Source organism: Salmo trutta, chromosome 29 (assembly GCF_901001165.1).
Source record: "Salmo trutta chromosome 29, fSalTru1.1, whole genome shotgun sequence".
NCBI classification, from domain to species: domain Eukaryota; kingdom Metazoa; phylum Chordata; class Actinopteri; order Salmoniformes; family Salmonidae; genus Salmo; species Salmo trutta.
In genome coordinates, this window is record NC_042985.1 from 6,769,304 (window position 1) to 6,796,546 (window position 27,243).

The 27,243-nt window shown below is 41.4% G+C and overlaps 1 protein-coding gene across 5 annotated transcripts in view; it reads right to left on the reverse strand.

The window, feature by feature from the left end:
• Positions 1-299: 299 nt before the first annotated feature.
• The window catches only part of LOC115166826 (uncharacterized), a 56,486-nt gene continuing 29,542 nt past the window's right edge, over positions 300-27,243 (reverse strand). For 3 of the 5 annotated variants that reach the window (XR_003870372.1, XR_003870373.1, XR_003870374.1), the window contains 12 exons: positions 26,389-26,544; positions 25,949-26,086; positions 25,066-25,217; positions 24,829-24,932; positions 24,453-24,654; positions 23,984-24,115; positions 23,751-23,894; positions 23,457-23,592; positions 23,032-23,182; positions 22,815-22,943; positions 22,564-22,675; positions 21,951-22,086 (listed from right to left, as the gene is read on the reverse strand). Coding sequence is in view for 2 of the 5 variants with exons in the window: in XM_029720691.1 (XP_029576551.1) it covers positions 826-952; positions 1,895-2,037; positions 2,735-2,837; positions 2,987-3,132; positions 3,789-3,913; positions 4,130-4,266; positions 4,563-4,660; positions 4,829-4,953; positions 10,150-10,268; positions 16,160-16,305; positions 16,428-16,634; positions 16,805-16,867 (1,539 nt within the window). In the remaining 3 variants the exon portion in view is untranslated. Of the gene's footprint in view, positions 953-1,894; positions 2,038-2,734; positions 2,838-2,986; positions 3,133-3,788; positions 3,914-4,129; positions 4,267-4,562; positions 4,661-4,828; positions 4,954-10,149; positions 10,269-16,159; positions 16,306-16,427; positions 16,635-16,804; positions 16,869-21,949; positions 22,087-22,563; positions 22,676-22,814; positions 22,944-23,031; positions 23,183-23,456; positions 23,593-23,750; positions 23,895-23,983; positions 24,116-24,452; positions 24,655-24,828; positions 24,933-25,065; positions 25,218-25,948; positions 26,087-26,388; positions 26,545-27,243 lie in introns of those variants that run through there. The other 2 variants (XM_029720691.1, XM_029720692.1) reach the window with 2 other exon arrangements.

A 27,243-nucleotide genomic window follows, 5' to 3' on the forward strand; every position in this document is an offset into this window, starting at 1 on the left:
AACATAAAAAAATTATACTGATTAATAACAGCTTAAATGTGCAATATGCAGAAATCGCTCTGCCATTTCCTGGTTGCTAATAGTTTGCCTAATTTCAGTTTGAGACAAAACATGCAGTCATTGTGTAGAGATTCATTATACCATCTAAACGGCTGTGAAATATATTTTCCAGAACCAAAAATATTGTATTTTCAGCTGTTTGAAGCTGGTGTACAAAACCAAAAGTAAAACAGCAAAAACTAAGCTTAAGAACGGGAAGCATAGAACTAGCACACATAGAACAGATCTACCACTTCGACTTGCTTTCGATGAGCATGACAAAAAACTAACATTTTTATTTGCATTTGGTCAGGTCGCTGGAAAAATTACAATTCAGGGGTCTCCAACCCTCCTGTAAGTTAACTCCAAACATGTTCCTGGAGAGCTACCCTCCTGTAGGTATTCACTCCAACCTCAGTTGTAACTAACCTGGTCCAGCTTATCAACCATTTAATTATTAGAATCAGGTGCGCTAGATTAGGGTTGGAGCGAAAACCTACAGGACAGTAGCGTTCCAAAAACAGAATTGGAGAGCCCTGAGTTACATATCACAGCATTAACAAGAAATTACCAAGGATATAGATCTTAGCTAGCTACACCTGAAGTGAGTAGATACAAACCCCCAAGAAAATTAAGGCGTTCTAGAAAATGTCAGTACAAAGATCAATCAATCACATTTCAATTTAATCATACTTCAATAACCCAATGGGTATCACTTCCCTCACCATCATTAACATGTTTCAATGGATATAGCGGGAAGACCCATTTTGGCTCCTACTTTTTGTTTTAAACACTTGTCTCCTTAATTTGCTTTTTGCGATGGTCCTTGACCATTCTTTTCATGTCTGGGCATGGCTTGAGGTCAGTTGCTCCAAGCTGTTGATTTGTTTTTGGATCAGTCCCAATCGATTTCCTGTAGTAGGGGAAGAGAGTGGGATATTTTCATTTTAAAAAATCTGATTAATAGTAATATTATACAGTTTGCCCTCATTAATGTAGGATATGCATGTTTAAAGTTTCAGTTTCAAGTTTTAATGTCACATGCACAAGCAAAGTGAAATGCCTTTCTTACAAGATAAACCCAATAATGCAGTTATCAATAACAATGTAATACTAAAAATAACAATGTTTATCACTCTATCAGTAAGCAACTCAATGCACAAAATACCAAGCAGGAGACTACTTCCAGAGTGTTGTATGAGGCATGGACATGGCGTACCTGCAGATGAATTGTCTCTTCTGTAGATGTTATAACCATTTAAAGCTTCCACAGTATCATTAAATTAATTAACTAATTGAGTTTCAAAAATAGCCAGTATTTTAATGTTATCTTTTGCAAGCAAGTTATTGTTTCCATTAACCTTGTTTCTTAGGGTACATGTGTTAATGTGTGCTACTTTTTGCACTTTTCTGATTGTTTTTGTTGCTTTACTGGTAGGCTTAGAGGTAGACATGACAGTGATATTTACATTTGAGCTGATATTGCAGGGTGAACTGCTCACAGATGGCTTCCTACTAGGGTAAACCATCTAACGCTAACAGGTTTAACTCAGGTTCATAGGTGCATGATTACTGCTGACAATAGCTGTCGGATTGACAGAGGCATTCAGGGGAGATAGAGGAAGATAAATTAGGTTACTTGCATTATGACTGACAATACCCCAGGAAAAATGTACATTTGCAGAAGCACTTCGACCACTCAGCGACACAATGGTAGGGATTATCTGAGCATATTACTTGAACAGTGTATCATAACACCTTGACTGACCAGCCAAATAATAAGGAAACTGCTTAGAGATTGACAATTCATTCATAATCCAAATCGATATTCATAATCCAGCTGTAACAAACTTACTTTTTCAGATGCTTATCAATCTCCTTTCGCTCATAGATTGTTCCATATTTGGTTATCACTGGATCAACAAAAATCTTGTTGGTAAGTGGACAAATCAGATATTGAGGAATAAAGTTCTCAGTCAACTCTTCACCCAGCAAATTCTGTAAATTAAGAAAGGAATGATTATCTAACCCTGAATAGACTGTGACAAAACTGCTTGCTGTTCAAACAAATATAGAATTTGATAAACCTGCACCATAAACCTGATTAAATGGCAACTGATTTGATAAATGCTAAATGACTCGAATGTAAATGTAAATAAATACAGCATAAAATTAAATAAACTGCCATTTAATTTAGCCACACTTTTAATCAAATTTATTCTACTTTTATAATTCATGGAATTCTCTGGACGCCTCTTCTTATAATTTGAAGTCCATATGCACCAATGTGTCAATCAAATACCACACTGGTCACTTCTACCCTAATATATTCTTGAGGCTTAATTGCCATTTTTTCACCTCAAATGTTGGCAAATTTTATTATGCGGTCGATAATAAACATAACAAGTTACTTATTTTTTAAAAGCTATATATTTTTTTCATATGATGTATATGAAAAAAATATATAGCTTTTAAAAAATAAGTAACTTGTGGACTGTGTAGTCTAGCGGTTAGCGCCGCACACATACCAGTCGCCATGGGTTCGAAACTGACCCAGCACCCTTCTGACTCACACCTCTCTCATCCATTTTCTAACTTTTCACTACTGTCCTACCTGTTCAATACAAAAACAATAAAATGCACAAGGAGTGGGACTGCCCTACTCCTTTACAGAGACAAAAATACGTGCATTCACCTTCTCCATGTCATCCAATGAATGGCCTGCAACTTCCTCTGTGTTTTTCTTGGCCTCTTCTTCATACTTTTCTCTGCTGGTCATGTATTCCTCTGCCAAAATACTTTTAAAATAACATTTTATGAAAATAATATTCATCTAGGCATATCAATTCAAAATATTAGATATACACTATTTGGTTAACTCTCACCTTTCTAATCTGTATTGTATTTTATTCATGAATCATATAAAATAATTCAACTAATAGTCAACCTGTCCAGTGGATCTTGGGGTTCAGGAACGATGAGCAGTCCATATACAGCATCCAAGATCTCTCTCATGGTTATGTGAGCGTTGTAGCTGCGGTCAAATATGTTGTGGCAGATGCGGCCCACACTGTTTACGTTGCAGTGGTACACCTTACATCACAAATAAGGATTTTTTCATGTTATGAATATGAAAGCATAAAATGTATATGATGGGGTTGCAAAATTATTACTTTCACACGCATAAATATTCCACTGCCTTAGAGAAGCTTACTTGTGACACAGTAGTAACTAGTCTGAATAGCCAATACCCTAAATCCCATCCTGAAGATAATACAATAATATGTCTAAATTGTTCAAGTCTACTCCTTTAATCATTGACAATGTAATGGCCTAAGCCTGTACGCTTATTATGGACTCCCTCTAAGCACACATACTAAACTCTACCCACCCACCCACACTCACACATGCATACTGACACCACACACACGCGCTGCTGCTACAGTCTATTATCTATCACGTTGCCTAGTCACTTTACCCCTACTTATATGTACATAGCTACATCCATTATCTCGTAACCCTGAACATCCAACTCGATTCTTGTACTCCCTGTATAAAGCCATGCTACTATTACTCGTTATTGTTATTCACTGTGAATTTATTCCTTGTGTCATGATTTAAAACGCTTTTCTTTATCTTTAACTCTGCAATGTTGGAAAAGGACCCGTAAGTAAGAATTTCACTGTTAGTCTACACTTGTTATTTACAAAGCATATGACAAATGCATTTTTAATTGTGTAGAAGGATACAGGTGTGACAAAGCGCACAAGTGGAGGTTTGACGGGGTAGTCAGCTCCAAACTGACAGTACAGCTCAAAGACTCCATCCTCATAAGGTGTTTCAGGAGGGCCTTGCATGAGAATCTTCCAAAACGCTGAAAAGGGATGGAATCAGACACAGGGGTTGACTGTTTGAGACAATATTATGCAAATTAATAAAAAATAATAAACCAGTCTTCTGGATGGGATATTACAGTTTGTAGAAGCAATATTAATTTCAAATTTCTCAAAGTAACATCTCATGAGACATCCCATGAAACATCAAACCATTGTTACAATCGCCAATTGGGTGAAACAAACTGAAGTCTTACTGAAGTCTGACTCTGAAGGCAAAACAGTGCAGAATGGATGTGGGTCACAGTGCAGGCTCTTCAGCTCTTCCAGAAGGCGTTTGTCCTTCTCCAAAAAGCGTCCGCTCTTGGATTCCTGGATCTTCTTTTTCAATGCACTATTTTGTGACATATTCGTTTTATTTTAGAGATACCATGGCTAAATTAAAGCACCAAATTACCTAAATGTTATTTTCTTGCACAATAACCTCAATGTCACTTGACATTAGTGTGGTTACTACACAATATTTGCCAGCAGGTTGTGAGTGATTTTGAAAAATTATATAAGGGACTTCATAGCTAAATTACCTGATTATGTATTCATGTTTATATTACTCTATTCTCTGGCATAACATTTGCATTGAATCAAAAATAGTTTGGCATTACAAATTTCTCCTTGAGGAGCATAACTTACTTCTCTGTCCCAGTCACTTTATTATTTAATCCACTTGGAAGAGCAACCTCTGGTTTCTCATCATAGCCACGGTTAGCAAAGAGAGCAACTAGACCGATCTTTAAAAGGAATCAAAGAACATTGTAATAAATAATCAGTTGAATCAAATTTTGATCAGTGTTTAGGTCTTCCTTACCAATGCAAATAAATGACTCACTAATTTAAGTCAGACAGTAAGTCAGACATGGGAACATACATACTATTTTAACAACTGTGATAGATCATACCTCACTCTTAATTAAGGATGGGTTGATTTTCTGCTTCGGCTTCCTCATCTCCAAAGACAGAACGGTTTCCATTTCAAAGAGTTTCAGACCAGCTTTACTCGTCTTTGGTTTGAAACAACAACCTCCTACAAGTAGACATGGATAGAGCGTATTCAGTACACTATTCTTATTCTTACACCGGACACAAATACAAAAATAAAGACACACAATAACCACCTCAGAGTGATTGATATTAGTGATTTATACACTGAACAGAAATACAAATATATACTGCTCATAAATATAAAGGGAACACTAAAACAACACATCCTAGATCTGAATGAATTAAATAATGTTATTAAATACTTTTTTCTTTACGTAGTTGAATGTGCTGACAACAAAATCACACAAAAATAATCAATGGAAATCCAATTTATCAACCCATGGAGGTCTGGATTTGGAGTCACACTCAAAATGAAAGTGGAAAACCACACTACAGGCTGATCCAACTTTGATGTAATGTCCTTAAAACAAGTCAAAATGAGGCTCAGTAGTGTGTGTGGCCTCCACGTGCCTGTATGACCTCCCTACAACGCCTGGTCATGCTCCTGATGAGGTGGCGGATGGTCTCCTGAGGGATCTCCTCCCAGACCTGGACTAAAGCATCCGCCAACTCCTGGACAGTCTGTGGTGCAACGTGGCGTTGGTGGATGGAGCGAGACATGATGTCCCAGATGTGCTCAATTGGATTCAGGTCTGGGGAACAGGCCGGCCAGTCCATAGCATCAATGCCTTCCTCTTGCAGGAACTGCTGACACACTCCAGCCACATGAGGTCTAGCATTGTCTTGCATTAGGAGGAACCCAGGGCCAACCGCACCAGCATATGGTCTCACAAGGGGTCTGAGGATCTCATCTCGGTACCTAATGGCAGTCAGGCTACCTCTGGCGAGCACATGGAGGCCCCCCAAATATATATATATATATGGCCCCCCAAAGAAATGCCACCCCACACCATGACTGACCCACCACCAAACCGGTCATGCTGGAGGATGTTGCAGGCAGCAGAACGTTCTCCACGGCGTCTCCAGACTCTGTCACGTCTGTCACATGTGCTCAGTGGCGAATTTGCCAATCTTGGTGTTCTCTGGCAAATGCCAAACATCCTGCACGGTGTTGGGCTGTAAGCACAACCCCCACCTGTGGACGTCGGGCCCTCATACCACCCTCATGGAGTCTGTTTCTGACCGTTTGAGCAGACACATGCACATTTGTGGCCTGCTGGAGGTCATTTTGCAGGGGTCTGGCAGTGCTCCTCCTGCTCCTCCTTGCACAAAGGCGGAGGTAGCGGTCCTGCTGCTGGGTTGTTGCCCTCCTACGGCCTCCTCCAGGTCTGATGTACTGGCCTGTCTCCTGGTAGCGCCTCCATGCTCTGGACACTACGCTGACAGACACAGCAAACCTTCTTGCCACAGCTCGCATTGATGTGCCATCCTGGATGAGCTGCACTACCTGAGCCACTTGTGTGGGTTGTAGACTCCGTCTCATGCTACCACTAGAGTGAAAGCACCGCCAGCATTCAAAAGTGACCAAAACATCAGCCAGGAAGCATAGGAACTGAGAAGTGGTCACCACCTGCAGAACCACTCCTTTATTGGGGGTGTCTTGCTAATTGCCTATAATTTCCACCTATTGTCTATTCCATTTGCACAACAGCATGTGACATTTATTGTCAATCAGTGTTGCTTCCTAAGTGGACAGTTTGATTTCACAGAAGTGTGATTGACTTGGAGTTATATTGTGTTGTTTAAGTGTTCCCTTTATTTTTTTGAGCAGTATATAAACGCAACATGTGAAGTGTTGGTCCCATGTTTCATGGCCAATGTGCAATCATTGGAGAATAAACTGGATGAGCTCCGTTCAAGACTATCCTACCAACAGGACATTAAAAACTGTAATATCTTATGTTTCACAGAGTCGTAGTTGAACAACGACATGGATAATATACAGTTGGCTGGGTTTTCCGTGCATTGGCAAGACAGAACAGCTGCCGGTACGACAAGGGGTGGCGGTCTGTGTCTATTTGTCAATAACAGCTGGTGTACAAAATCAAATATTAAAGAAGTCTCAAGGTTTTGCTCGCCTGAGGTAGAGTATCTCATGATAAGCTGTAGACCACACTATTTACCAAGAGAGTTTATTTATATTTTTCATAGCTGTCCATTTACCACCACAAACGGATGCTGGCACTAAGACTGCACTCAACAAGCTGTATAAAGCCATAAGCAAACAAGAAAATGCTCATCCAGAGGCAGCGCTCCTAGTGGCCGGGGACTTTAATGCAGGGAAACTTAAATCTGTTTTACCTCATTTCTACCAGTAAGTTACATGTGCAACAAGAGGGGAAAAAAACTCTAGACCACCTTTACTCCACACAGAGACGTGTACAAATCTCTCCGTCACCCTCCATTTGGCAAATATGACCATAATTCTATCCTCCTGATTCATGCTTACAAGCAAAACCTAAAGCAGGAAGTACCAGTGACTCGCTCAATACAGAAGTGGTAAGATGACGCAGATGCTAAGCTACAGACTGGAATATGTTCCGGGACTCATCCGATGGCATTGAGGAGTATACCACATCAGTCACCGGCTTCATCAATAAGTGCATCGATGATGTTGTCCCCACAGTGATTGTACGTACATACCCAAATCAGAAGCCATGGATTACAGGTAACATCTGCACTGAGCTAAAGGGTAGTAGAGCCGCCGCTTTCAAGGAGCGGGACTCTAACCCAGATTTTTATAAGAAATCAAGCTATGCCTTCAGATGAACCATCAAACAGGCAACTCGTAAATACAGGAATAAGATTGAATCCTACTACACCTGCTCTGATGCTCGTCGGATATGGCAGGGCTTGCAAACTATTACAGACGACAAAGGGAAGCCCAGCCGCGAGCTGCCCAGTGACACAAGCCAACAGACGAGCTAAATTACTTCTATGCGCGCTTCGAGGCAAGCAACACTGAAGCATGCATGAGAGCACCAGCTGTTCCGGACGACTGTGTCATCATGCTCGACGTAGCCGATGGGAGTAAGACATTTAAACAGTTCCAAATTCATAAGGCCGCAGACGGATTACCAGGACGTGTACTCCCAGGTGGTAAGAATAGGCAAAAGAATAGGCAACAACACATCTGATCCTCAACACAGGGGTCCCTCAGGGGTTGAGCAAGTTTGGGATGCTCTGGATCAATGTGTATGACAGCGTATTATAATTCCCGCAAATATCCACCAACTTCGCACAGCCATTGAAGAGGAGTGGGACAACATTCAACAGGCCACAATCAACAGCCTGATGAACTCTAAGCGAAGGAGATGTGTCCGCCGCATGAGGCAAATGGTGATCACACCAGATACTGACTGGCTCTCATATCCACGCCCCTACCTTTTTTTAGGGTATCTGTGACCAACAAATGCATCTCTGTATTCCCAGCCATGTGAAATTCATAGATTAGGGCCTAATTTATTTATTGCAATTTACTGATTTCCTTATATGAACTGAAACTCAGTAAAACCTTTGAAATTGTTGCATGTTGCGTTTATATATATTTTGCAGTATATATATGGGACTAGTTAATTACTGAAAGAACAATGTTGGCTATAAACAGTTGAAGTCGGAAGTTTACATACACCTTAGCCAAATACATTTAAACTCAGCTTTTCACAATTCCTGACATTTAATCCTACTAAAAATTCCCTGTCTTAGGTCAGTTAGGATCACCACTTTATTTTAAGAATGTAAAATGTCAGAATAATAGTAGAAAGATTGATTTATTTCAGCTTTTATTTCTTTCATCACATTCCCAGTGGGTCAGAAGTTTACATAAAGGCAATTACTAATTGAGTGTAAGTTGTTTAACTTGGGTCAAACGTTTCAGGTAGCCTTCCACAAGCTTCCCACAATAAGTTGGGTGAATTTTGGCCCATTCCTCCTGACGAGTCAGGTTTGTAGGCCTCCTTGCACCCACACGCCTTTTCAGTTCTGCCCACAAATGTTCTATAGGATTGAGGTCAGGGCTTTGTGATGGCCACTCCAATACCTTGACTTTGTTGTCCTTAAGCCATTTTGCAACAACTTTGGAAGTATGCTTGGGGTCATTGTCCATTTGGAAGATCCATTTGTGACCAAGCTTTAACTTCCTGACTGATGTCTTGAGATGTTGCTTCAATATATCCACATAATTTTTCTTCCTCATGATGCCATCTATTTTGGGAAGTACCAGTCCCTCCTGCAGCAAAGCACCCCCACAACATGATGCTGCCACCCCCGTGCTTCATGGTTGGGATGGTGTTCTTCGGCTTGCAAGCCTCCTCCTTTTTCCTCCAAACAGAACGATGGTCATTATGGCCATCGTTTTTTCGTTATTTTTGTTTCATCATACGAGAGGATATTTCTCAAAAAAGTACAAACTTTGTCCGCTTGTGCAGTTGCAAATCGTAGTCTGGCTTTTTTATGGCAGTTTTGGAGCAGTGGCTTCTCCCTTGCTGAGCGGCCTTTCAGGTTATGTCGATATAGGACTCGTTTTACTGTGGATATAGATACTTTTGTACCTGTTTCCTCCAGCATCTTCACAAGGTCTTTTGCTGTTGTTCTGGGATTGATTTGCACTTTTCGCACCAAAGTACGTTCATCTGTAGGAGACAGAACACGTCTCCTTTCTGAGAGGTATGACGGCTGCGTGGTCCCATACTGTTGTTTGTACAGATGAACGTGGTACTTTCAGGCGTTTGGAAATTGCTCCCAAGGATGAACCAAACTTGTGGAGGTCTACAATTTCTTTTCTGGGGTCTTGGCTGACTTCTTTTGATTTTCCCATGATGTCAAGCAAAGAGGCACTGAGTTTGAAGGTAGGCCATGAAATACATCCACAGGTACACCTCCAATTGACTCAAATGATGTCAATTAGCCTATCAGAAGCTTCTAAAGCCATTACATAATTTTCTGGAATTTTCCAAGCTGTTTAAAGGCACAGTCAACTTAGTGTATGTAAACTTCTGACCCACTGGAATTGTTATACAGTGAATTATAAGTGAAATAACCTGTCTGTAAACAATTGTTGGAAAAATTACTTGTGTCATGCATGAAGTAGATGTCCTAACCGACTTGCCAAAACTATAGTTTGTTAACAAGACATTTGTGGAGTGGTTGAAAAACGAGTTTTAATGACTCCAACCTAAGTGCATGTAAACTTACGACTTCAACTGTATAACAGAATCACCTTAGAGCTCATACCTGTTGCATTGCTGATTCATAACATAATCACATAGGAAGATCATACCTGTTGCATTGCTGATTCCACGCAGCACATTGTTCTCTACCTTTCCGACAATGATGGCATCAACAATGATGTTGGAGCTCATCAATTTGGTTGTAACAGCCACTGGCTTTGTTGCTGATCTAAAACATAAAAATACATGATGTGAAAATAAACTGCTGTGTTGGTGAATTAACTTAAATCCTCTGTAAAACTACAGAAATGTTCTGTGTAACTACTGTTCATGTAACATTCTACCACATAGAGTTATCATTAGAATACTGGAAGCACTGCATTAGTTATCCATTGCAGAAATGTAGGCCAGAGAGAAATGACTTTATGAGCAATTGGGACTTTGCCCGCTATCGGCCTCTGCCGAAGAAAATTTGTATCACGCCTGACAAGGCCAATGAACACCGTGCCTCACCGGAAGCCCCGCCTTCCAGAGGCGATAAACGGATGAATTCCTTCAATTCAGTACCACTCTTCACCGAGCCCAAGACTGGGCGACGTGGGGTCGAACAGGTATTGCACCTCGTTTCCCTTTCAGTACGCTCCCTTTCAGTCTGTAAATTCAGTACAACACAGCTATGGGCAGGGGTGTATAGTACTTAAGTAAAAATACTTTAAAGTACTACTTAAGTCGTTTTTTGGGGTATCTGTACTTTACTTTACCATTTATATTTTTGACAGCCTTTACTTTTACTTCACTACATTCCTAAAGAAAATATTGTACTTTTTACTCCATACATTTTCCCTGACAACCCAAGGTACTCTTTACATTTTGAATGCTTAGCAGAACATGAAAATTGTGAAATTCACACACTTATCAAGAGAACACATGGTCATCCCTACTGCCTATGGTCTGGTGGACTCACTAAACACAAATGCATCTTTTGTAAATAATGTCTGAGTGTTGGAGTGTGCCCCTAGCGATCCGTCAATTTTAAAAACAAGAAAATGGTGCTGTCTGCTTTACTTAATATAAGGAATTTGAAATGATTTATACTTTTACTTGTGATACCTAAGTGTATTTTAGCAATTACATTTACTTTTGATACTTAAGTATATTTAAAACAAAACCCTTTTAGAATTTTACTCAAGTAGTATTTTACTGGGTGACTTTCACTTTTACTTGAGTAACTTTCTATTAAGGTATCTATACTTTTACTCAAGTATGACAATTGGGTACGTTTTCCACCACTGGCTATGGGGACATGAAACCATGTCCCAAGCCGACCTCAGGGGACACCAAATTAAATGGCCCACAGCAAACCACCCAGAGTTTAAACCTGGCAGGAAAACCTGCGGTATCCGGGCATTGCACAATCTGCACGCTGCCTAATGACCCTGCCCTGTCCCAGGCATAAGCAGACTGTGGGCTACACTGTGGGGCAGTGACATCTAAGCGATAAAACCTCACAAAAGTGTTTGTTGATGCCCAACTTGCCGTAGCACAAATATGGTCAGTGCTATCCGGGATCCTTAGGACGTCCCTACCCTAAACCAAAGCCCTGAGCAGGGCGGTCTTATAGGAGAGGACCTCAGATCCAGACTCCATCGGTTCAAAGGGAGCATCACACAGCACATCCAAAACCAAAGTCAAATCCCAAGTGGGTGCAATAGGTTTAGAAACTGTCCTGAGACAGCGCACACCTTTTAATGCCGCACCATCAAGGGAAGAGCCCCTGGAGTGGCACCATCAATTCCTACATGACACGCTGAAATAGCTGCCATATACACCTTCAGGGACGGAGAATGTTTGTCCCTGCTTGAAAAGCCCCAGTAGGAACATTAAAATATCCACCAGAGAGCTCTGAAAATGAACAATTCCTTTATTCCGTCACCAAAGCTCGAACGCCCGCCACTTATATCCATACAACCCTCTCGTGGAGGGTGCCCTTGTGGACTGTATAGTAGCAGGACGGCAGGTCTCTGCACAACGGGGGTTGCAACAGGTTCCCGCTTAAAAAGCGAATGATCTCCACGAACCCAAGGTAATTTGGGCCAACAAGTATCAACAACAATCGCTCCAGATGCACCCTCTGCATCAAGCAAAGAGCATTTGAAATGCACTGCACTGTGGAAAGAAAAACAAGTTTCGCTATTGGTTCTGAGGTGTCAACAATTGTTAATGATGGGCAGCTGGCAAGAAATCGCATGTATGTCAGTGATTGTGGACATTATTGAGTTCCTTGTTTCATAAAGGCCACATTTTTCCGGGAACATAGGCTACTAAAAATTGTCCCCATGTGTGCAACTTCTGTAAGCGCCTCTACTCTACTGTTCTATGCTAGTAAGCAAATGCGATAATAATGCATGCAAAGGTAAAAAAAATAACTATTCTGGTACCTAAAAGCTCTCCAGGTCACCCCGCCCAGTTTTTCTTCCGGCACCTAACGATTTACAAATTAAGCACTGAACACAGGTAGTCTAAACTTTAACTAACCACCATCTACTACATTATCCACACAAGCCACTAGCACTGGCAGCCATATATCATGAGTTAGATTAGGAATATTAGGCTATATTATGAATGTATTACTTAAGAGCATTTAAGATAAATCACAATCAATAAAAAACGAATTGAGCTAGCTAATTAGCAGGTTTACATCAATCATCAACATCAATGTCTTTAGGATGCACTGTAACTAGCTTGCTTACAATTTGTGATGAGTAAGTGTGTTGCAGAAATAAATAGGCCTCCCAAAAAATGTAAATGTACTACAGAGGCAGTTAGTATGTTATGAATGTCGATATATGAATTATGAAGGGGGGGAGGGGGGGGGGGGCTGTGATGGAAAATATTATGTTGGTGCTTTTCTATTTGATACATTTCAGTGTTCTATGTTATTGCCTTTCTATACATAACCATTTCTGTGTTTATGCAAGTGACTGATTGAACGAATCCTCACTATCAGTATCTGCAATTTGTCAGTCCGCCCAGAACCTTGTTTAGAGAAATGATATCTCAGTTTCAAGGTCTCAGCTTAGAGAAGAAGCCTCGTGAGGTATTGGTCTGTCACATGCATGACCCAGTATTGGTCGTCACATGAATGAAGCAAACGTTAATGATTAATTAATTATGAATAAGTTAAATCATGCAAATATGACTTGTCTGCAGTATAAAAGAGAACAAATGGGACTTCCCCATTGGAGCATGGCTATCATAGAAGCCATCATCCCAAACAGGTGCAGGCACTGGCGAAAACACACTGTGATCTAGCCGGAATTGGGCCAAGCAGCAAAGTGGGAAACCGGCCTCCCTCTGCGGGGATAAGAATGCTCAACTCTTTACTGAGTCTAACTTGTGAGCCAGAATTTGGATGTGCTGAGATGGATTCAAACAGCTCTTCTCTTGATTCACTATGAAACCCAGAGACTGAACATGGGAAACCAGCATGGATGTGTGTAACACCATCAGCCAATCGTCCAGGTAGTCCAATATCCTGAGCCCCAGACACCGCATAGGTGCCAAACCCGTCTCCACAACTTTGGTGAAAGTGCAAGGCGAGAGGGAAAGCCTGAAAGGGAGGACCAGAAACTTGTAGGTTACAGCCTCTTAATTGAACCTCAGGAACTTCCTGTGAGAGGGATATATGACCACATGAAAGTACGTGTCCTTCAGGTCGATGGAGGTAAACCAATCGTCCTGGGTGCACTGACTGTAACAACCTGCTGTTCATGAGCATTCTGAATTTGTAGACCCTGAAGTCCTTGTTTAGGGCACGCAGATCTAAAACGGGTCGGAAAGTCTCACCCCTTCTGGAAACCAGGAAATACCGGCTGTACCAGCAGTCCTGGGACTCTGACAAAAACATGGGGGACGCGCAACAAATTGTAGCCTGTACCCCAACGTCATTGTTCGCATAATCCAGGGCGACACTGTGCATGCGAGCCATTAGACTACCATAATATGCCATCTGAAGGGACAGAACGCCACCTTGTGGACTGGAAGATGTTTTTTTTTCCCATGCCTTTTTTCATTTCAACCATTCTCTACAACCGATTGTCTGACTATGGGGAAGGGACTATTTTTATTCAGCTCACATGTGGCGGACACAACAATGTGTTTAAGTGATGATGTTTGAAGCCTGGTCCATTCTGGGTTCAGGGGTTCCGGCTACCATTTACGTACCCGGTTTGGCCATGCCACTTGGGGCTATTGATGTCACAGCGAACATCTGGGGAGGAGGACCCCAGCCCATGCCACTTCCCCTCTCATTGTGCTAGGTGCGCGTGGGCTGCGTGCCTTAAATATAGACCCAGGGAAAAAAACATGATGGAATCTATCATGCCCACCAGTCATAGGTAGGCTACCGGTGCCACATCACCTTGTAACTCAGCTGGAAAATGGACAGACAGCTCTGAAAAATGGACCCCATCTGTGAGAACAGACAGGGCGATTCGCAATTGAATCTAATTCCCAGGAAGGAAACACGCTGAGCAGGAGGCAGACACCTAATCTTGGAGTTCATATGAACCACAGAGACTGTGTGTGGGATAATAGCATGATTGCCAATCGCCTACAGAATCCATAACCAGTATCTCTAAGCACCACATAAGAACCAGTGGGCTACAGAATAAGCAATGAATCCCAGTAATAATCCACCTATTGGGGAGGGGTGCCTCCTTGTGGACAGACAGTACCTGGGGAGCATGTTGTGCCTCTGTGATACTGTATAGCACGCCAGAAACCGGCCCTTTTATGGGCACAGGAGCTCCAGCAGTGGTACCCCGGTTGGCCGTAGCCAAACACAGAGGCACTGTTGTCACAGTACCGTATGCTAGCCATGTGGCCTCCTAGTCTTGCTTAGCTAGTAGCTTTATCACAGCGGGTTAGCACTAGCCAAGCCCGCTGCCAGCACCGAGCTCCGGTCTAGAGAATCTCTCTTTTAGAATAACCAAGCGACTGAACACTACATAGCAGGCTATGCAGTGCTGTTGAGCTAGCCTGATCCCGTCCACATAAGACCGGATCATTGACCAAGTCTGAGAAGAGAGGTAAACAGTGATTGAACGAGACATGCACAGGTGGCGCCAGAGCGCACAGCAACTGGGTAAAGCTAGGGCAGCATGCCTCAGCCCAGGCAGACAAGATATTTGTTCCAACCCAAGCCCCAATTCACCCCCGGTTCTTGTAATTCAGACCCAGCTGAAGTATGGGCACCTGTGACAGGAAGCAATAAGAATTCCACACGTTTGCCAAGGGAACCTGCATCCACCATGGACTATAGGAAGTGCCAGCCGCGGACAAGCTACTGTTACTGACATTGACCCTTCGTCCCGCACACAAGCTGACCTGAGCGGGGGTAGCTAGAGCACCGCACCGAGACATACCAGACAACAAAACGTGAATATCTTTACATTTATTTGAGCATGGTCTTTAACCCAAACCCGGCTTGTTAGACTTCGTCGTTTTGATTGCGTTAGCCATCTTATTCAGCCATTTAGCCAGACTAAACAGGCAGAAGAATAACTAACCGTAGGAAACTCACAAAATCAGTTACCAAGCTTTAATTAACACACAATGTCCAGAAAAATGAGCACGCCCTCCTTAAATGGGACAGTTAAGTTGGACCAAAGCCTGATAGACTTTGCGATCGCATGTTTATTGTAAAAAAAGTAATGTAAACTGTTTTTCTCAGCTCGAGGTGAAGAGCAGACGAATGGAAGGAATTAATTAGTTTCAGGTTTATCACCTGTGGAAGGCAGAGCTTCCGGTGAGGCACATCGTTCATTAGCCTTGTCAGGTGTGATTCTAATGTTCTTCAATAAAGGGCGCTAGTGTGCAAATGGGAACATGTATTTCTGTGCTTAGAAGTATTGACTTCCAAACTCCAATGTAAATGTGTGCGTTCAAACTCCCTTAATACCCTTAACTCTACTTCTTTGAAATACTATATTGAAAGACTGTATGCTTTGTCTGTGAACTGTTTCAAAATAGTGGTAGGACGCAGACAACCACATTGTAGGGGCTTTTCTGCATACTGCAAATGGAGCCCAAACAAAGTATTTAATAATTAAGTTTTACCCAAAATCATTCCCATCTGTGAGACACATGATGCGAAGTCTGCAGTCTGGAAATCGCTTCCCAACTTTTTCCAGCTCAGATATTCCAAGATCCAAGGCGTCATACAGCACAGTGCGTCCAGTTGCCTGTAGATTGTGTATGTGTTCCTGTAAGGGCCAACAATGGTTTTATGTAATATTTGCTGATGCAAGCTCTGCCCAACCCCCAGTAGATTATTTTGAGAGTATTGTGAATTAAGAAATACATTTACTATCATAAAAATATTTACCTTAAAGATCTCCAGAGTCTCTGTAAATGTATGGAGAGTGTTGACTACTGAATCAAACTTCACCAAGCCAATGACATGATGAAAATCATAAGCCATGCTTCTAGTTGCGAAGTTATCAAAGAGCTGTTTAACAGCATCCAACCGTGTTATTGTGTCATTGGAATCATAGCATGTCTCATTCATGGAGGAGCTTGAATCCACTAGCACCTTAAGAAAGTTGGTTAGAAAAGTATTAATACAACAAAAAAGAGTTTAAAATGTAATTATTACTGTACAGTTATATTAACCATTCTTTGGTTTCTCTAAGACCTTCGGCTGGTCCTGGTCTTTGCAAACATTGTACTTGAGCAATTATAATAGGGTTGGTTATAAATTACCAATATCGCCTCTTTTGGAGTCCGGCTGGTCATGAACGTCTGGTCACTTCTGACATCTCTCATTCTTAAGAAAAAGTAAAAACATTGAGGATTAAGCAAACACAATGAGCAATGAGGGGACATTTGGCTGGCTACCATATGTAAACAGCAGTGGAGGCTCCTCATAGGAGGAAGAGGAGGACCATCCACCTCAGTGAAATGTTAAACATTTTTTATTGTGAAACACTAAAAAAGTTATCCTTTTTAGATAAAACTATACTAAATATAAACTCAGCAAAAAATGAAACATCCCCTTTTCAGGACCCTGTCTTTCAAAGATAATTCGTAAAAATCAAAATAACTTCACAGATCTTCATTGTAAAGGGTTTAAACTCTGTTTCCCATGCTTGTTCAATGAACTATAAACAATTAGTGAACATGCACCTGTGGAATGGTCGTTAAGACACTAACCGCTTACAGACGGTAGGCAATTAAGGTCACAGTTATGAAAACTTAGGACACTAAAAAGGCCTTTCTACTGACTCTAAAAAAACAACAAAAGAAAGATGCCCAGGGTCCCTGCTCATCTGCGTGAACATGCCTTAGGCATGCTGCAAGGAGACATGAGGACTGCAGATGTGGCCAGGGCAATAAATTGCAATGTCCGTACTGTGAGACGCCTAAGACAGCGCAACAGGGAGACAGGACGGACAGCTGATCGTCCTCGCAGTGGCAGACCACATGTAACAACACCTGCACAGGATTGGTACATCCAAACATCACACCTGTGGGACAGGTACAGGATGGCAACAACAACTGCCCGAGTTACACCAGGAACGCACAATCCCTCCATCAGTGCTCAGACTGTCCGCAATAGGCTGAGCGAGGCTGAACTGAGGGTTTGTAGGCCTGTTGTAAGGCAGGTCCTCACCAGACATCACAAGCAACAACGTCGCCTATGGGCACAAACCCACCGTCGCTGGACCAGACAGGACTGGCAAAAAGTGCTCTTCACTGACGAGTCGCGGTTTTGTCTCATCAGGGGTGATGGTCGGATTCGCGTTTATCGTCAAAGGAATGAGCGTTACACCAAGGCCTGTACTCTGGAGCGGAATCGATTTGGAGGTGGAGGGTCCGTCATGGTCTGGGGCGGTGTGTCACAGCATCATCGGACTGAGCTTGTTGTCATTGCAGGCAATCTCAACGCTGTGCGGAACAGGGAAGACATCCTCCTCCCTCATGTGGTACCCTTCCTGCAGGCTCATCCTGACATGGCCCTCCAGCATGACAATACCACCAGCCATACAGCTCGTTCTGTGCGTGATATGCTGCAAGACAGGGATGTCAGTGTTCTGCCATGGCCAGTGAAGAGCCCGGATCTCAATCCCATTGAGCACGTCTGGGACCTGTTGAATCGGAGGGTGAGGGCTAGGGCCATTCCCCCCAGAAATGTCCGGGAACTTGCAGGTGACTTGGTGGAAGAGTGGGGTAACATCTCACAGCAAGAACTAGCAAATCTGGTGCAGTCCATGAGGAGGAGATGCACTGTAATACTTAATGCAGCTGGTGGCCACACCAGATACTAACTGTTACTTTTGTTCAGGGACAAATGATTCCATTTCTGTTAGTCACATGTCTGTGGAACTTGTTCAGTTTATGTCTCAGTTGTTGAATCTTGTTATGTTCATACAAATATTTACACATGTTAAGTTTGCTGAAAATAAACGCAGTTGACAGTGAGAGGACGTTTCTTTTTAAGCTGAGTTTATTAATATGTCACCAAATAATTGATTAAAACACACTGTTTTGCAATGAAGGTCTACAGTAACTTCAACAGCACTCTGCAGAGTAGCACCATGGTGTAGCCGGAGGACAGCTAGCTTCTGTCCTCCTCTGGGTACATTGACTTCAATACAAAACCTAGGACGCTCGTAGGCCTCACTCCCTTCCATAGACCTACATGGTAATTATGACCACTTCCGGAGGACGTCCTCCAACCAATCAAAGCTTTTTCAGTATGAACTGACGTTGTCCATCCAATCATAGGATTAGGATCAGTGTGTTGTATTGGGGTTGTGCCGCAGAGCATTATGGGGGGGGTTCTATGTGTTGAGAAGCTTGGTGAAATTATTGGATAGAGATTGAAAAGTGATAGGTGAGCATCTTTTGGATACTATTCAATTCAAATTTGTTTCTTCAAATTACAGGAAACGGAGGAGGTAGATTCTAAATAGTTTTCCTTAGTTTTATAACTTTATTTTTGTGTCCAGTTAGTGCAATTTATTTCAATTTCCCTTGCTGACTTCAGTAGCAAGTAGCAATAGCTAGCTAACTACCAGTTCGAGTGTGCACCTTTCGCTGCCAACACTACCGCAAATGTTGTTGACTTTTTGTTGAATAACCCCTTTCATTCTCTGGGGTACACAGAAAAGGTGCGAATTAAAACCGAGGGTCGACCTCTGCCTGAGATCAGTTTTGTGAAGGAGGATGAAAAGGTGATGCGTTCAATACAAATTGCTATCAAAAGTAAAGCTGGTTAACAGGGAGCCTTTCATCAAGCCTCCTGTATCAGGATAAAGGTAAGACCCAGATGCAGACTGTGTCGAAGTAACAATGTTTATTACAGCAAAAGAGGCAAAGGTACAGGACAGCAGACAGGCTCAGGTCAGGCAGAGGTCGGTAATCCAGAGGTGGGGTAAAGGTACAGGACAGCAGGCAGGCTCAGGTCAGGCAGAGTGGTCAGGCGGGCGGGCTCAGGGTCAGGACAGGCAAGGGTCAAAACCAGGAGGACGAGAAAAGAGAGACTGGGGAAAAGCAGGAGGTGATACAAAAAACGCTGGTTGACTTGACAAACAAGACGAACTGGCAACAGACAAACCGAGAACACAGGTATAAATACACTGGGGATAATGGGGAAGATGGGCAACACCTGGTGGAGACAAGCACAAAGACAGGTGAAACAGATCAGGGGGTGACATCCTGTATTGCTGGCCTTGTCTGCTTTTTGGAAAGTCTGAGTGTTGGGCGAAAGAAGGGTACAGTGACCTGAAGAACATCGATCGTTCAGCTAAACGGCAAAACAAAAGCTGGGAGCATATAAATGCCCACATCAGATTCAAGCTTCTGGGAAAAAGCTGCATCAATCATGACGAAGGTCTGCATATTCAAACTGAGCAACACAACAAGAAAGTAAGAAGAAACAGGGATGTTCTCAAGCAGCTTATCAACACCACTGCGTTTAAGGGCAATAATTGGCTTTTAGAGGACACGACGAGAGGGAAAGTTCTGCTAACAAGGGCAACTACAAGGAGCTTGCAGCAGTAATTGCACATTACGATGCTTTTCTTGCTGAACATATGGAACTTTCTACTGTTGACGGTTGAGGTTGACGCAACCTATGTCATGCACGCTCAAGTGGGCTTTCCACTTTCCTCTGGTATTTATTTAGCAAAGATGACAACACAATCACTCCGGACAGACACAAGCAAAAACTCATGACATAAATGTTGCAGCAGCCTAGGCTACACCTCAACATTAGAGATCTGACATGCTGTATGGGATGAAAACGAGACCATTTTTCAGTCTGATCAACTGTAGGTTACTAATAAGAACAGATGCATACAGCCTATGTGCCCTGTCCATCTGGTCAGGGCAAACTAATTGGTAACATTATGTATTCATAGTCCATTTGTGTGTCAGGAGAAAATGTGAATGTGTTCAAATTTGGTTTATATTCAAAATTGGGCTGAGTAGGCTGCCTATATGTTTTCAATCCAAAATGATTAACTGGAATTAATCAATCAACATAATAGTGATGACAGATCTGAATGAATTTGTTATAAGGCCTACAGTTCCATAGGACTGCATGATGCAAGCTCAGCCCTGTGAGTTATATTGTCTATCCGTTGTTGTCTCGGTGTCTGGGTAGAGGAAATCCCCCTCCTAATCTAGTCTAAATATAATTCATATGAACAAGTATAAGGTTGCTGCAGTTTGACAGGGTTTTCATCCCCTCCCTCAGGGCCAGGAGTTGTTTTAAAACCATGTGACCTAATTAGAAAAAACTGGTCCCATCATAGCCCTTATAAAACCTGGTTAGGTTAACAGATAAGGAAAAACTCCAAGCCCCAGGGGGTAAAAAGTGCCCCCCTACTCTGGGACCTATGGTGCCACCCGTCTGCTTGGAGTTGTCAGTTATCGTCAGGTATGTGGATGATCCGGGCTTTATTCAGGAACGTTTCTTGGGCTACTTTGATGTGTCAAGTGGGCAAGATGCGCAGTCTGTTTGACTATTTGAATTTTGAGATGTCTGAGTTTAACTTCATGGAGAAACTTGTTGTTCAAACCTACGATGGCGCAGCTATAATGGAATGTATCTGCTATTTGTATTTCAGCTAAGTCCCCTCCTGTTCACTGATTTAAGAAGTGATGACCACTCCACTCCACTCCCATTGTAAACTCTCTCCTGACATGAACTGAAGCCTCGTCTCATGTGCCCGCCCATTCACTGGCACATTGAATGTTTCCTCTCCAAGCACTATGAGTCCCCCTATCAATTTTCTCTCATTACTCTATGTAGAGTCAATCACAAACACCATCACATTATTACACATCAATGATTTTACTCTTTGATTGGACTAACTCATTCGGAGCTCTTTTGTCTAACTGTGTAGTGTGTTATGTTATTGTTTTTGTCTTCCCAGTCAAATACTGTCCTGCACTGAAGTCAAGCCTCTGAACACCTCAACTCATGCCTCATACCCTCATTCAATCACTGCTGTGATCCCTTTCCAACACTGTAAGTAGCACTCTCATTCCCCATAATATTGTACTATAAATGTCTTTATTAAATGCTTTAGGTTAAAATAATTACTCTTTTGATGATTTTTGAAACACACTTTGATGTCTCCGTGCGTTCCGTGCCTATACCGTGGGTCTCCCATCCTACTCAATGTTTCAAGTCACCAGCCTCCACTGGTAAACAGTGAACCATTATTTAGGGTGTCCAATCAAAAACACATATTTTCATCATTGGGTAAAATATATTAATTTTGTAGATAATTCTCTAAGAAAAACAATGGTCCAAACCTCACATCTCTTATCATAATTCTGTCAAAAGTTATTGAGTTTTTTTAAACGTCAACAGAGCACTGAGCATATACCAACCTTTTTCTGAGGTTCGACACTGATTTTGAAGTCGCAGATGGGGCTACCTTATCACGTGACCATGAGCAACCATGACCAACTCATGTCCGCTACATTCACGCCCCTTGGACTGGCCTCCTCCCCATGCGCCAATGTATCTGGCGGGATATGAACCCAGGTCAACCGCGGGAGAAACCAACATCTTAACCAATTTACTTTTTGGGCGGACACTGATTTTGAAGTCGCAGATGGGGCTACCGTATCATGAGCAATCATGACCGACTCATGTCCGCTATAATTGTAATACACCAGTAATTATGAGGCTTCTGGTGAAGTGGGCACTTCACTTCCTTTTAACCTCATATTCATTATCTCCAGCACCACACCATTGTCATGATATGTGAAAACAGTGATTTTATATGTAAAAAAATAAAATAAATAAATGAGGTCAGTCATTTTCAAGAACTGATTTTCGTGGTGACAGAGCTGGCAAACCCCCTCTGCCTGTCTGGAAACGTGTGTTTTTGTAGGACCGTTTCTTCTTTTGACTACAGAATGAAATATATATATATTTTTTATGTCATCTCAAGCAGAATGCTTGAATAGTTCTCAATAGTTATTTTTAAGGTACTCACTGACTTGCCAACTCGTCCACATTCACAGGGATGAATTTCCCAGCTAAGCAATCAAAAACCTGGATCAGCTGAGGAGCCGTTTTTTCTTTACTGATGTAAACACCAAGGTTATCTGTCAGGAAGAAGAAAAACAAAATCAAAACAAAGACATATTTATCCTGCAAACCCGGCGGATGGGTAAAGGGGCTTGAACGACTTTCGAATTCTATGTAATGAAATATCTCATATTTGAAGACCCAGTAGTAGCCTACCTTCTTTTAAGAGAACGAGAAGTGGCCCCTCCACCCCTCAACAGCAATGGTGGAGTCACCATCAGATGAGGGTATGCTTTCAATTGTTCATTCATGTTGCCAAAAGTCTTCTGTAGATTTATCTGAAAGCTTTAATTTGATCAAACATATTTTATCAAATTACACCTCTATAAATCCAAATGTTGTGAGGTAAATGCAATTGTTGCAAATATATTACTTTTGACTAGTCACACGATCACATGAAATCCAAACAGGGAATGTTTTGATGAACGGAGGCAGACTGAGCAAAATCTTCTCAACATCAGTGGCTCTTCTCATTGAAGTTTCTCTCAGGTTCTCATCAGAGCAGTTTGGTATTTTTTCCCCATCTAAGCAATTGGAAAACAGTGTACATTATTATGAAATTAAAAAAGATAACTCCAAATTAAATAACTTGTCAAAAGTTCCAAATTAAGAATAACAAACCATAACATTTGAAAAATATATGACAGCACTTAATCATGGGATACTGTAGCTATAGTTATTGCATGACATGCAATGGATTTTGACACTGTTGACTATCCAAATTTAGTCATGTTTTTGCTGCTGCAAATACATTGTCTACTGTGCTGTGCAAGATTGATGCTTGCAGCTATATTTTACCTTGAATTTTCTGCAGAACATACTGTTTTTCAAAGACCTCCGGTACATCAGGTAAACGAACTGGGTCACAGAAGCGTTCACCTGGTTGAGAGGTCAAAACCATTGGTGCATAGATCTCATATTGTGAACTCTCTCCCTGGGGAAGACAGAGAAGTCAAATCATAAATAATGTTCATAAGTGTGATGCCTCTAAACTAATGTCAAGGTATTTTTCATGCAAAACAAATCAAGTTAGTGTCTACATATTAATTCAACATGTTTTAATCTTTGGCATCTGTAAACATTCAGACATACCTCAGCTTCAGATATCAGGTGAGCCCAGCAAACTGGTGCATTCTCAAAAACGTCAGGGTCTTCAATGATCTTTTCGCCTCTTTTTTTTATTCGACTTGGCAGCAGCTCTCTGAAGAGATTGCCATTGTTGAAGGACTGTACAATCTAAAAGGAATACAAATGCTCTTAAGCCAAAACACATTTGTGGAATTGAAGAATATTGTAGGCCTGCCTATGTTTACGTTTTGAATCACCTTCTGGGTCCCTGTTCCAATCTCATTTCTGCACAACAGCTGATACAGACTTTGGGCCAGAGGATTGCATCCACTGAGCTTTCGGATGTATGCAATCACTTTCTTGAAACCATATCCAGAATGTTTCCTTTTCTGACAGAATTAGGGGAAAAAACATTTCATTTGAAGTACAATGACCAATGACTCAAAAAAAAAAAAAAACAGCAGCATGCTTTGCCTGAGTTACTTGAACTTGAATGCCGAAAGCAATGCTATTTGCTTGCCATTATTTAAGGTTAGCTAGTGGTTGCTGAAGCTAAGATGGTAAAATCACTCATGGCCAATAGACCATTCCCAATGCAACAACATTATCACTTTTGCTAGTATTAGTAGCCTATAGTCACTAAATCTGATCAACACTGATACAGTGGACAGCAAGTAATGGACGGCATGACAGTATCACAGCAGTGTAAATATTATAATATCTCACAATGACATAAAGTGAAGAAAAGAAAACACTGAGTCCTTTCTGGGTTTGTTGCACTGATGGAACGACATCATTAAGGAAGATTGCTATTGTGTCTTGGAAGTGATCTTGATTGTGTTCGGGGAAAGACGATAAAGAAAAGTGCACTGTTGACTCCACGTTGATTCCACAGTCTTTCAATGTGTCTCCAACATGGTTTTCACCTCTGCAAAAAGATTGATATTGACTTAGCGATGGCTTTCATAGATAGTAATATTGTGTGAAAGATTTTTTTTAAATGAATACTAAGGTAGTAAAAAAAAATGTGTTATTTAAAATACATTGTCTTTGATGTTACGAAATGTATTAAATAACAAATAATTAATGAACATAAGATTACTTGTAATGGAGGACATGTGCTGGGATTCCACTTTCATTAGAGAGCTTCTGTCTCAGATCTGTAATTGTGTCACTTTCCAAGTTCACCTTGAGTTCATAGTCTCCCTGTCGATGAAAGGTGTATTATAAATAAGTGACATTCATGATACAAGCAGGACCAACATTTTATAGAAAGATGAGCTCGAGTATGCTTTCATGTCAAACCAACAGAATTAGACCAATGTAAAGAGGAATTCACCTTGAGCATGATGTGGCATCGAACATTATCCTCTCCTGTCATGTCAGTCATCTCTTGCAGTGGCATTTGGGGGGCTTGTTTCAAATTCTCCTTGGGTGTAAACATGGCATAGAGCTCACTTCCATTTTCAATGTGCCTGTCTTTCAAAGACCCTAATGGGTGAAATAGAAGAAGAATGTCAAGAAAAGGGATCCTTTGTTTATACTGAAGATGATTACAATTGCCACCCTATTCCAATGGAAATGTTGACTCATTTGCAACATACACTGTGCTGTACGTAATCTGTAACAGGCTTTGTAAAATATGTGGGCCTATATTTCGCTGTGGCCTTGTGGTTAGTGTCCACCCTGAGATTGGAAAGTTGGGTTTGATTATGGAAACGTTTTCCGTTTTATCTTTCTCACACCTTTTATTATTTTATTTGATGAGCAGCTTGAAATTAATGCAAGGTAAGAAATGTGTTACAAAGTTAAAGATTTACCCCCCAAAAATGATCTGCTTGGCACTCTGTATTAAGGAGATAGATTGGGGGTAAGGCCTTGCGACAGACAAGCATCATGTCCAGGGGGTGTACTTGTACATCTAGCTGCCTCGTGCTACAGAACCAGAAAAAAGGCTACTGTTCCTAGCCGTTCCGGCACGCACAAGTCAAGGTTGTGCAAGGCTACTTACTTCACTTACTATATGTAATTGAGGAGTCCTCGTATTTGTATTTACTAAAATGTACTTTACCTGCATGTACCTGACTCAAGTTTCCTCTTTCTCTTTTTACTCCCAATACCGTTGTAACTAGCACCATTCAGTTAGAAATGGTTTCGGTGTCAAATAGCTAAATTATACAATTTATACAAACTGTATCAGGTATATTTCCAGTATTACTTACATGTGTTAAAGAAAGGATCATCAGTTAAAGGCATTCCATCAACGGTGTAGAGGCACACAGCTTTAGAGTTCTCAATGCCCTCTTGGTGACAGATCCTTAGCATCAGATCTTCAACGGTGTTTGTAGCAGGATCCATGTCTGCATTAAAAGTTTAACAAAAGCTCAAACATAATAGAGACATGCCACAAAGAGTAGTGACAGTGATGTGATGATTTTTACATGATATGATTTTACATTTCCTCTCTCTTTATGGTCTCTACCTACATAAAAATAGTGTAAAGATGCAGTATTTTTTATCACCTGTGGAAAAATATTTCCCTGCATTAAATTTAAATAGCTAGGGACATTAAATTGTGTGTCTGCCTTCCTCTTCCTTTTGAACCAGGCGAGTGCAGAATACTGTGCTGTGCAAAAACAATTACTGCATCTGTATGTCTCACCTGTGATCTCTTTTAGCTCAGGACAGTGGGGGTATGTGTACCGCAGTTGGAAAGCCTCCATAGATTTTTGTACAGGCATCGCTTGCTGTGGCGCTTTGAGTCTTTGAATGAAAACTTTCATTTTTTCAAAGCGATTCTTCTCTATTTGAGTAAAACCTGTTATTAAAAAATCACTTGGGAATAAGGTTATGAATCCCATAGGAAATTGATAAAATAAATAAGCATAAATACTGTAACTAAACAAATGCATTTTTCTTGGATAAATGCTGTTAGTAATTAATTGCTAATCCTTAACCTAATGCATTTTAGTTAGTCATTAGTTAATCCATTTGTCTAATTTGTGATGTGACTCCCCAAAACAATATCCCACTACCAACATAATCAGTGCCATCAGTTTTGTCACCAAAGCCCCATATCCTACACACCACTGAAACCTGTATGCTCTCGTTGGCTGGCCCTCGCTTCATATTCATCCAGGGGCGGAAATCCCGGGGGGGACACAACCCCCCCATCCTGGGAAAAATATGATTTGTCCCCCCCAATATATCACTGAAACATAACTATGTAATTTAAATAATATTAATAATACGCAATGAAAGCAATTGTGCTGATTATAGACACTTAATAGCGCGTTTTTAAGTTTCAAAAGATTGCGACCCCCCCCACCCTTTGCCTCACAATGGTTTGATCCACTGCCAGTTCCTTAGCTTGCTAGGTAACGTAGAGGTCGTATCTACTGTCTGAAAGGCACTCAATGCATGTAACTGACGTGAGGTTAATCCAGTCAATCGCGCACACACACTAGCTGAATATGCAGAGCTAGCGCGCAAATATTAACTATTAAGCTAGCTAGTA